This window comes from Anas platyrhynchos, chromosome 11 (genome assembly GCF_047663525.1).
Source record: "Anas platyrhynchos isolate ZD024472 breed Pekin duck chromosome 11, IASCAAS_PekinDuck_T2T, whole genome shotgun sequence".
In the NCBI taxonomy this organism is placed as follows: domain Eukaryota; kingdom Metazoa; phylum Chordata; class Aves; order Anseriformes; family Anatidae; genus Anas; species Anas platyrhynchos.
This window is the reverse complement of record NC_092597.1, coordinates 4,981,673-4,994,257: the sequence shown is the minus strand read 5'-3', so window position 1 is coordinate 4,994,257 and position 12,585 is coordinate 4,981,673. Positions and strand designations below refer to the sequence as shown.

The 12,585-nt window shown below is 39.0% G+C and overlaps 1 protein-coding gene across 4 annotated transcripts in view; it reads right to left on the bottom strand.

Moving 5' to 3' along the window:
• The window catches only part of GALK2 (galactokinase 2), a 52,477-nt gene that overhangs the window by 5,677 nt on the left and 34,215 nt on the right, over nucleotides 1–12,585 (bottom strand). For all 4 annotated transcript variants that reach the window (XM_027466750.3, XM_027466749.3, XM_027466748.3 and 1 more), the window contains one exon: nucleotides 3,779–3,980. In XM_027466750.3, coding sequence (XP_027322551.2) covers nucleotides 3,779–3,980 — 202 coding nt within the window. The remainder of the gene's footprint in view (nucleotides 1–3,778; nucleotides 3,981–12,585) is intronic.

Sequence of the window (12,585 nt, the reverse complement as noted above, 5' to 3'; positions counted from 1 at the left end):
AGGATTCAGCCATCTTCACGTGGCTGGTAACACAAAAATTATTGGGTTTTATACCCCCAAGATATGGAGAATAAGGGAATGAAAGTTATTTGTAAAATTCAGGGACTCAGGGAGAAAGTACCTCAGGAATTTGGGAGCTCAGTTCCAATGTTTTGTTCCTTACCTATTTGGTAAACCTCTTGTGTTTTAAAAGGCTAACAGGTAAAATGGCCATTAATAGCATGAGAAAGGTTAGAGAAAGAACAAGTCTTCTGTCTTTGCAAAAAATAAAATACTGACCAACTGGTGGTTACTCTTTTCAGCACTACAAACCACAGCAAGTATGGATCCCTTTCTTTCTTGGCAGATGCTGTACAGTAAAACATAAAGATCTAGGCAAAACAGAAAACATCTGGATATGCAGATTATTCTTCACAGTTTAAACCTTGTAAGGAGAGAACAGCAGTAGACTTGGGCAATTCTGTGGAATGTATTTTTGGAAGGGCTTTTTAAAGTTACAGGGCAGCTGTATATCATTGTAAGAAAAGAATGTAATTTATGTAGTTCCTGGCCATTTCTATAATCACATCAGCCAAGTTTTCCTAGAGTGACTAGTGATTTTTACGTGCCCTAGTTTTTTAATGCACAACTCAAGAAAAGTTTAGAGCTTTTTTTCCCCAATAGTTTTCAAAACTTATGCTCTGGATTAAGCTGTATTCATCTCAAATAGTTATATGCTTCTACAAATCTAATCATAGCATTAGAAAAATCATTCATGAATATGAAACCTGGAGAAGGATGTATTTCTCAAGAAATATTCTTAGTGGGACAAGCCTGTAAGGAATAATGAACTAAGAACTTATTTGCTTGCAATGAATATAATAGAACAGTTACAATCATTTAAAAATACCAATTAAAATTATTTTGCTCCACTGTGAAGCGTAGTTATGTTCATCATACTAGCCATAGGTGCTTCTGTTGGCAAGTTAGAAATCTGAAGTAACATGGGCACACACATCACTCTTTTTCTTCACTACTTTTGGTCCATGGAACTTTCAGTTCTGATTAATTTTAATTCAATTTAGTAAAATCCTAACTGTGTGCTCCTTTCCTTCTGGTTCTGTGGCTATGTCTATGCTGCTGCCTATGAGTTAGTGTCACGATACCAAAGCTAGCTCAGAGAGTAGCAGCTGCCTAGCTGTGAAAGCACAGAGCTCAGCACAAATCAGAAACAGAGAATTTCCATCCATGTGCTACGCTTCATGCTGCAATACACTGCTGCTAGCATCCATGCCAGTTTATTCAGTGTAGCACAGGTAACTCTATGCTGTAGTATAAAACTTACTAGCTTATACCTATTTATTTTCCTCTACTTGAAACAGGGTAGTTATCTCTCAGCATTTCTGAAAAGCAGCCCTTTTAGTATGACTCCAGCTGCATGCCCTAAGTGCGGACACTTGAAATGGCTAGTCGCTTCTGCAGGGCGCAGTCATCGGGGACTTCGGACTAAGGCATCAATGCTGAGTAGTTACTGTAACTAAAAATAATGCAGATGTTAATTTGCAAGGTTTTTCCTCTGTCAATGGGGTCCCAAAAGAGGCTGCTGGTACCTGGCACTGGATCAAGACTTTGCAGCTTTTTTTGACTTTTTTGCTTTTGAAAACTGAGTGGAGCATAGTTTTTGTCTTCAGCTGTCTCCAGAGCCAGTTCTCCCTTCTCTCACGTGGACAGATGGTTCCCCTCTGAGTAGCTGGGACAACCTTGCTAGAATCACTCCACTAACTGAGGGACTGTCGTAGCTTACTCCATTATGTGATCCAGTAAACTGAATGTGGCCTGTGAGTTACATATAGGATTGGCTCCCAAGAGAAAGAGCACAAATTACATTGTTAAATTACTATCAGATTGTCCTTCTGTGATTTATCACAAAACAGCATGTGTATCTCATATGCAAAATAATCTGGGAATGTCCAGAAGTCTTGCATTTGGTTTTTGAGATTGTAGTTTTCTGGCTTCGAAGCCATTCCATCTTGTCTGCAAAATTAATGAGACTAACCTAGCTTATTAAATAATCATCTGTATCATACTGTATCAATTTACAAACCTGGTAAATAGGTATTACAACTTACTAAATGCATATGACTATAAAAGTAAGAATGCATATGGCACATTGCCTGTTTGTAAAATTCATATTTTTGTTATAAACCAGACTAATTTCCTAGTCAAAAAAAAAATAATAATAAAATGCTGGTAAAGGATTTTTGTAACCTTCCTTTTTTTAACTTTAAACTGAGGCAGTTTCTGTCTTCTCCAAGACTCAACGATTTAGAGAAAGAAACTCTATACTTTTATAGAGTCCCTGCTTCTGAAAGACAGTGAAACAGCATTCCTTGACCTCAGGTTTACAAACACTTAAGGCACACTGTATTTCCCTTCTAATAGGACAATAACCTTTAACCTTTTAATGCTCTGACTTAGGCCAGTTTCCCAAACTATGAGCACCCTTCTCCAAGGAGAAGCAGGAACTGTTAAAGGTGAGCAGCAGTATGAAGAGGGCACCACCAGGATTTGTGATGAATTGAATGAGCGAAGCAGCCAGGAGAGGTGGCTGGGACAGTGGCAGGGATGAAATAGTGGTGGGTAGGCTTGGGTGGGCAACTATTTATTCCCCTATGCCCATGTTAAAATAATCACCAACCACTGAATTCTTTTTACGGGCACTGAATTTAGATCAAAGTTAGCACAAGAAGTCTGTCCCATGATTAAATGTACCAAAAAAATGGAAGATAAGAGGGGCTGAAATGTGTATATCCTTTCATGCCAGTGCTGTGGTATGCATGAAATACTACATTAAATGTACTAAGTATTCATTTTTACTTTCTCTGTTAACACATGGTTATAGCAGATCTCATTACCCACTGTAAAAGAGTTATGAAAATAATGGCCTACTACATGCAACAACCTGTGATTTCCAGCCCCTTCATTCCACTTTTCAAACTCCGTTTATTCTGGCCAGAGGATATGAAACTGAGGAGGAATAAAGGGGAAAAAGAAGTGACAAAATGACAAGGAATATGTTTTGGAGTTCATAGGTCCTGTTTTACTGCAGCCCAACTGAGTCACGGAACCCAGCTAAAAGAACGAGGCTGGAGGCGGGATGGAGACTGAATAATGTAGAGAAGGCTCAGATGCACAGTGTGGAGAGTAGAAGCAAGGTCAGACATTGTAATAGTTAATATGCTCATCGTTTAAATGGTAAACTGCTTTCCAACCTATCGGGTGCTGTAGATAAAATTTCTAAGTAAAAAGAAAAAAAAAATCCTTAGCATTTCACAATATACCATTACGATTTCAAGGCAACCTAGGAATGTAGAACAGTTCGCTTACTCTCTAGAATTCCCATGGTGGCAGTTCTTACATGGCTAAGAAATACACAAAAAGTAAGAGAGTTCAAATAAAACAACTAAAATAATGTTTTAAGAAAACCAGTTATGACTTCTTCTACATTTTTTAAAAAAAGAATAGCCAACACAGCCTAACGTAACACTTGTGATGATGAGTCAATCCAAAAGCAAAGTCTGTAATAAAGCCATAAACTGCAGCTTTCATCTGAAAGTATTACACAGATGTCAGTAGGGAAACAATTGACCATGTAATGTCCCTGCAGGAGATTAATTTTGTAATAAGAGACAAGAATACTTTCATTTTAACATTGCAATAGCCAACGATGTCATATTTTCTCATCAATTCAAACAATATTCTCAACAGGCGATTACTCTTCCTTGTGGTCAAGACTTACAGGCAGATGTCTACCAGCTGATCCAGTTCAGGACAGCTGCATTCATACATTTCCCTGCAGCTGATATAGCTCTGGTTCATTAATTCTCCCAGCAGCTGGATTGCATTGGCAGGTGCTTCGTTGCATATCTTCTTAAATTCCAGCACTCTGGCAGCTTCACTATACACGTGCTTTGCACGCTGGTGTAACTTGAAGGTGGAAACTAAACAAAATGAAAACATTAAGTAGTAGAGTTATCCATTGTTATTTAATACAAAAGGAACATAAAAACATAGAATTGTTATTTTTAGTAATTCCTATTTCATATCAGAACACTAAGCTAAAAGTCTTCTGCAAAGGCTCACCTACATCTTTAAAAGAGCTAATAAAGTAGTATTCAGAATTCATCAAAATATGATGGGCACATTTTTATAACATTATGCACATAACAAAAAGTATAATTTTAAAAAATATACAAGATTAAAACTTATCTCTATAGGAAGAGATTTTAATGCACTGAACTGATACGTGAAATATGAAACCAGACTTTTGTACACCCAACTCTACAGGTCAGCCCCAAGCCCCAGAATTAGTTCATTGCTGTGTCACTGAAGAGACTCATTCTTCCCTCTTACTTTGCAGATACAAGCCACACAAGTTAGCAGTGATGTGCTGACAGACAGAAAGCACTGATGTGCATTAGGGCATTAAGCGAATGCTTTCAGGTTTTCAGATAGGAGCCAAACTGAGTCATGAGAATGCCAGAGAGGTGCCCAGTGCCCTGCAGGCTGATGGCTGCTGGCACCTGCTGGCCCAGGGCATTGTGTGTAACTGCTCCAGGCCTAATTTGCATCCATTGTGTCACAGATAGACCTTTTATTTAAAAATAAAAATGTAATGTTTATTTTGAAACTGAGACTAAAAATACCGTTGGCCATACTTCCTGGTGCATAGGCAAGGAAGCCCTCTCAGGTATTTCCTCAGTGCTGGCTCAACGTGACTGCAAATACCACTAGGTTAAAGGTATGCTGAAGAACACAGGTGCTTTCAGTTTGGTTTTCAGGGTTTATTTGCCAAGCCTGGACAGTGGGGCAAAACCAGGAGGGGGATGTCTGTGGTTAAAGGCTCCTTGAGCTACTCCAAGGTTAGGCTGTTAAGTCCATTGTTTTCCTCAGCCAGTAGAGTTCTGTTTGTTTCAATACTATGGAGTTGTTCCTGTTATTGAGGAAGTGTTACAGAAGCATGCAGGACAATTTAGTTTATGATAAAACTAGATCACTTGAACTTTTTTATATTAGCAAGTGAACCTTATTCTTTATTGGGAGCACCTACTACAGTATGTTTCATCGTTACAACTCAAGCCCCTGGAATATCACTCATTTTCTTTCTACACATGAATTCTCCTTTGGAACAAGGACTCTTTCCTCCTATCAGCTTCTGGTCTCTTACTTTTTAAAATTGCTGATGAAATATTCAAACACAGGCAAAAGGACGAGAAGACAGGCAAGCCCCTGTATTCCTAACAGAACTTGCTATCTGACCCAGGCACATGCACTTCCTACTGGGCTGTTGTGTGGAGACAGACGAGTTCTGGAACCACTTCTGATGATTTTGGCAGTCTACGTTTGCAATTATACGTAGAAGTCTTCCTTGAAAGACTGGAAATGAAATTGTGTCCAGTAGGAAGTAGTCTCTCATATAGATATAGATATAGATGTGTACATGCGTATATATATATACACGCACTTCTGATTGAACCCCTTACTAAAACTTCAACACTGTCTATACAATCTCTGTATCTTTCCAGAATAAGTGTAAATCACACCTGTAAATGCTGAAAACACAGAGCTGATACACAAAAATGGTCTAAAATGATAGAGCAGCATTGAACACAGAAGTTTTCTGCTACTGATGATATTGCTTCTAGTGATATTTATTTCATAATTCAATACAGACTGCTACTGAGAAACACTGTGTTGCTGTTTTGTGAGGAGGCCTTCTAAACGTATTTAAAGTTAGGATAGAAATGACAAAATTGAGAGCCCCCCAGAAACGCCACTCAGGAAGAGCATGTTCTGCTTTACCACTTAGAGGTGTGTCCTGCCCCACTGTATTTTGTTGCTGCTGAAATTACTTGCACTGTGTTTTGCAGAGCAACGTCTCGGTATTTCTGAATGTTGGAGAATGGCTGCGTGGCATTTTTTAAGGATGGTTTCTCTTTAAATATTCGTTTCTTATAAGCCATTGTTTTACAGCAAGGAGATTTATAAATGTGCATTCGTTTAGGGAATATCTAAAGTTGCGTGAGAGATTGCCATAGCTCACACTCTCTTGTAAATCACCATTGAACAGTAGTAACCGAAAGAATGAACTGAAAACATGTCTGTTTTCAATTGTAAGGCAACAGACTTGCCAAAGGCTGTGATTGATTCAGAGACCACCCTTTGGTAGAGCAATGCTCTACTGGCCAGATTACCTTTAAAATCTCTGGGGTTGTGTTATGCTCATCATGTTATGAATTGGAATGGGAACGGGCACTCCAACCCCTGGCTGTCAGCCAGCAACTCTGGGCTGAGCTCTTGACAGTGTTCACTTGGTGGAGAGCCCAGCAGCGCAGGGGAGAATTTGCTACCTTGATGCTGTCTTTCTCTCTGGGAAAGCAACCCTGACAAGCAGGTCTCAAACGAGAGCATGGCTGTATGTTATTTTCAGACTTCTTTGTGTCTGTTTACAGAACTGGTATCAGGTAAAGCCTGGCATCATTACATTAGCTGTTGGTTGTTTATGGGCAGTGTTTTATTTCAGAAAATTATGTTCGTGTTTAGTTTGCTTTTCCTCTCTGGCAGCATGTTTACTGTTCAGGTAGAGTTATCTTCAGGACAGCAAACACCTCTGTACTCTCTGAGTGCTATTCTAAAACAATCAAATGATTCACATATTTTCAGCTATCAACACCAAATGCTTCTGGTAATAGAGAAACCCTCTTGGATCTCTTTCTGTTTGGATGGGTGGTCCAACAAACCATCTCCATATAATAAAAGATAGCAGAGCACACATGATATTCCCCAAGACTACATTTATATTTGAACCTTCCTACTCTATCACAGCCTGTATACTGAATATAAGCAGATCTGAATTAACAGGCCAGGCCATGCCAAAGAGCTATAGAGCCCATGATTTTAGAAGAGTGCAGGAACTGATCAAAATCTGCGTGTTTCATGGGAAAGCAACCATATTTCTTACAATTAAAAAAGAGTTATTTCATACGCCATACTTTGTCATGGTTAAAAGAAAACTTAAGTGTGCACAACTGCTTAGTTTATATCTGAGCTAGGGCTGGAGGGCTATGAAAAAAGAGAAACTGAAGCCCTCAAAGTAAAGTGGGCAGTGTTGTACAGTACTTGGGCTGTAAGGTCTTGCCCTCTGTGGGGCTCAAAGGAGAGCAAAAAGGCAGGATTTAGGGAAATCATGCCCCATTCTTAAAAGTATTTGGGTCTTTAAATCTATTATTGTATATGGAAATTAGGTACTCAAGCCGACTAAAAATGTAAATGCGTTTTCTTAAACCTTTAAACTATTAAGCCCTGGTTTCATACACTTATATTTATTTCCAGCTGAGGGGTATGGATATGCTCACTCTAGCAGTTCAGGTAACTGCTCATCTCACCTGAGACATGAGTTGCCCTACAGTACTTGTTTCTGTGACTAGGGAGGACGTTAAAATCCCCGGTGCAATGATGCTTGCTGACTGCCATGCTGACATAAGAGCAGTTGTCCAGCACGTGTCTGAAGCAATGTTTCTCCCATAAAGGGATCTGTGCAGTATCCAGTCCTGGTGTTCAGCTTGATAAAACACTGGAGCACTGTTTGCAGTGATGGGGATTCATATCAACTAAGGATTGTGTCTCTGACCAGAAACATGCTGTCAAAAGCTCTTTGTTCACACTGCTGTGTGTTCCCTCTCTGTTGCTTTCTGCGTAGCTCACTGCCATGCAAGAAAGCTGTTTGATTTTAGACCTAGACATGCTGGCACAATCAAAATCTCAGGGGCTTTGTTGTCCCTATCTGAAGAGACAATGTGGCGATTGTGATTTATGTTGTATGGTATCAGCTGCACACACACAAAGTTTCTTGTGGACTGAAGTGAGAGTGAGCTCTATCTTCTATAGGCTGAAAGAAATACAGATCAGAAGTTGTTACAATGAAAGTGAAAAGACAAAATGAGACCAAAGAAAACTTTGGGGAGGACAAGGAATCTTACACCCAAGTCTACTCTTAGTGATGCTTTGTCACTAAGTTTTTAACACGTTCACTAGCAGTCAGCCTATTGCTGGCAGAGCTAATCCACCTTTCAAGTCACGGCCTCAGTAATTATTTCTGAAGCTTCAAAGAGAACACAGTCCACAAGGAATCTCATCCACTGTTAACTGCTTTGTGTTACCAGTCAACATCCATTTTTCAGGGAATGTCAGTGACTCTTGCTGACCCTTTGTGCATTCTCTGCACCCGGGCTTTGCTCCTCTGCACAGGATCTCTGTAATACCATCTGTGAGCAGCTAGACTTAACCCACTTACCAACCACGAAAGGCCCTTGAAAGAAGCAGTGACATTTTCCAGTGCACTAATAGTTCACACTGCAGCAAGAACCTTGTAATTTGTTAAGACACAACTAACATTAATGAAAGTTCGTTCAAGATCCATACAGAATCTCTTAAAACAAACAAAAATCCCAGGCTATTTGTTGCAAACAAAAATGACAGTTAGTTAAATGTAACAGAGAAGTTTACTGTGGGTTTGCAACTGTATCGTCGTATTTTTTGTTTTAACTTTATTAAAATTGTGTAAACCTGTCCACTCCACTTACATGGATTTTTTTCTCTACAATTAAACATTGTGGCTTCCCAGCAACTCATATGATTTGTTGTAATTTCAGTTTCAGCAGATTCCTTTCTTTAGGGACTTCCTGTACAATTCTATCTGACCTTTAGCTAAAGACCAGCCTCTTCAGGCTGTATATTTTTTTCTGGCTGCTTTGGCAGCTTCTTACGATGTGTTTCACTGTAGATTAACGAGCTACACATGGCTGATGGAACTGTTAGAAATTTACAACAGGAAAAACTCACCAATGCAAAATCATGGAGGGGACAGTTTCTACCACCATTACTCATGTGGAATAGTACCTTTCTCTGTTAGGCATCCTGCTGATTGAACATGAAGAGGGTGAAGGTTTCTGGCTCATAATATATACAAGAAAATGCTGCCAGATGGCTTTAATTTGAGCCAGATTGTGAACCCCCCTACTCAAAGTGGGGAACAGTTACTCTACTGGGACTGCTCAAGTGACTGTTTGTAATCCGGCTTTCTGAAAATAAATGACGGACCGGCCATTGCTGGATTCAGCAACCCTTTTAGCAGACACCTGCTTTGAGAATATGGTAACTACCAATTTTGAGCTGTTTTTTCTCCAGAGACGTGTGAGCTTTAGCAGGGCTGTTGTGACTAACCTAGAACATTCACTGCCTGTGCCTGACCTGTGGCAGTCCCAAAAGGCCTACCTCAGCTGAGTACCTGTATGGGGTCTGCCTGGAGCAGACGTCCTGGGGCTCATCCCAAGGAAGCTGTGGTTTTATGGAAGGAGATGAAGTGTGCCCCAATTTGGCCATAGCAGGGATCACGCTGAGGCTGTGACAGGCACCCAGATCCTGAAGCTGGGAAGTGCTCTTAGGTTCACCAATTTGGAGGTAACTTCTGTTCTTGTAAAACAGGGGCACTCTACAGCTGCACACAACAAAGCTCTATGTGTGGCTGAGCAGCATGTCTGAGAGTCCACCTTCACATACAGCCGTGCCTTAGTTTCCGTGCAAATAAAGTAAAAATTGTTCTTGTGTTGAGATCACCATTAAAACAGATAACTTGGCAATGCGAATGAAAGGCTATCGAAACACCACTTCGTCAAGCTACAGGATGGTTTTAGAATTATCATTCCAGGAAACAAATAGGAGGGCCGTTCAACAGCCAAATCCCGACAACAAATGGATGCCTGTTATTCCCATGACAACTCATTTCCCAGGTTTGAATGCCACAATTAAATTACAATTTTATATGTGAAAAGGAAAAATCAGTTTAAAAATAACTCACTTAAGAACAAAAAATCTTTTTATAGTTCAAAGGAATATACTCTCCTGTAAAAGTGTCCTTTTGTGGTGAGGCTTATAAATACTTAATGTCCCACAATAACCACACACTAAATGTTCTGTGAAGCGCACAAGTCCAAGACAAAATTATGATATAGTGCACCTTAGAATGTAAGAAATATTATTTTCTCTGGAGATGTTCAGAAGCCATGAGTGCAATCCATGTATAAACATTTGGAAGGGGGATTTAAACTCAGGATTTTGAGTTGGCCAAGGAACAACTGCAATAAGTTTACAAAGGCTTTATGCATCATCTGTGCTTCTCCAAACCTGGGGAGCAAGTAGGGCTGTACAGTGATGCACCGCAGGAATCCCTGAGTACCTGCCTATAAAAGGGATGTAAAGTTGCTATGCATCAGCCACAGCCTGGGACTTGCCAAAGCCTGTCCATGTGATTTTTCTTTGGGATCTGGATATTTTCTTTGGTCAGCCTTACATACACACAGAACTTTGTGCAAGTATACAGCACCATCACTGGAGCAGTAGAGGAAGGAAAGCTGGACTGAAGGCTGAAATAATATACATAGCACTGTCAGATCCTTAAACATGAGATACAGCATCAGTAATAATGTTAATTATCACTGGGCTTTGAGTAATACAAAAGAATTAAACTACTGACAATTTATATTCAGCCACAGAAAATTTGGATTCCAGTAAATGATCTAAGTATACTTCTCATGCACATATTTTACACTTAATGCTGTAATATTTTATCAGAAAAGTTGATAAAACCTATACAAAGGAATAAAAGGTACCTTAAAGGTTAGAGCTCTCTTTGTTCTTGCTGAACACAAGTTCAACATTCCGAAATCCTCTGCAGAGATCATTTATTTCTTGGTGGGTTTTCTCACATAAAGAAGCCAGGCTTTGTCATTAAAGTATAGTGGGAAAGTAGAGGGGAGATAAGGAAAATATTTTTGTCAAACACCCTCTGGTTTTCCAAAGCCAACATAAAATGAAATTTTGTTGAGTGTGTTAACAAAAAAGAAAAAAACACTGTGCATTTAGATTTTCTTTCTGTGTCTGTCTTGTTTCTTCTTTGTATATAGTTTTACAGAAAGCTGTTATTTAATTTTATATTGTACATGCAAAGAGACTTCCAGCATAACCCATTGTAATTGGCCTTATCAAATGAAATCATGGTCATGCAAGTTTAAGAGATTCCGTTCAGCAAACATCTGCAAACACTATTCAGAGCCACAGTATAGCACTTCCTTTGAGTTTTTTCTATAACTTTTGAGTTTAAATTTTTTATTCAAGTTTTGGGGGAGGGAGGGACGGACAACACAACATAACATAAATAAAACAATTCGGTTCTACAGAGCTGTAGAATTTTATTTTATAAACCAGGTCTATAGATTATAAACATCTGTAAGTCTTGTACTGCTTCATAAAGGGGAGTTAGGGGACAGCATAAAAGAGTCAGAACTTTGTAGTTCCCCATGAAAATGCTGCAGAGTACATCTACAGAGTTCAGTCTTGTACATACAGCACAGAATGATCATAGCTCTTTCTGTGAAGATCAAGAGCTGGAGTAAGATATCATATTCCATGCTGGTACCCCTCTGGCAGTGTAATTAGACAGTAAGATAATTTTATGCTCTCTGATATCATTGTCTTGCAAAACAGATTATAGATTCAGGCCTGATCTCAGTTCAATATGTAACATTTACAATTGTTCCAGATATGCATATTATTTAAATATATGCACCATTATGCATATATATATATATACATGTTACTAATTTATATGCATAAAATATGTACCTCCCTGAAAGCAGTCTTGGCAAGGATATAATTTGGCTGTGGAGAATAGCAGAGGTATTAAAGCCACAGGATAGAAACAAAGAAGTATGCATTATTTTAAATGCATAAAGTAAAATTCTAATCTCAACTGGAAATGACTATGTAGGCAAACTAATGATTTCATAAATGCTCTATTAAGCACTACTAGCAATCCTACTGTATGCATCCAAGACAATTCTTTCAGAAGCCAGTCAATCTTTCAAAAGTCATATACACCAATACTCAAGGCTACATGGTATAATTATATGCGAGAATATGTGGGAAATACATTTAGTAGTAAATTGTTTACCTGCACCAACGTTTTTATAAAATAAATAAATATATATATTGGCGGTAACAGAAACTTCTTTCTCAGGAAAGAGTGGCCCAGAAGATTTGTTGCTTGTTTTATGAAGTGACTGTGTACTTATCAATTCGAAAAGAGAAGCACAAGCTCCACCTGTGCTATCCCTGAACACCATTTAAAGAACCACAAACAGGACTCATTTGATCAATGCTGTAACCATCCAAAATGTTTGGTTTTGTTGGAGCTATGGCTTAAAAAGGAAGCCTAGCTTAGTCTTTTCTCTAGAATAAAGCCTGGATTATTTAGTGATGACTCTAAAATATTACAGACTAATCTAAAATAGTAAGTGATCTGCTACTTCTACCATTTAAGAAACCTTAAGGTACCTCTCTACAGGTACCTTAAAGGAGGCTGTAGTGAGGTGGGGGTTGGTGTATTCTCCCACGTGCCTTGCAACAGGACAAGAGGGAATGGGCTAAAGTTGCGCCAGGGGAGTTTTAGGTTGGATGTTAGGAAAAAGTTCTTTACAGAAAGGGTTGTTA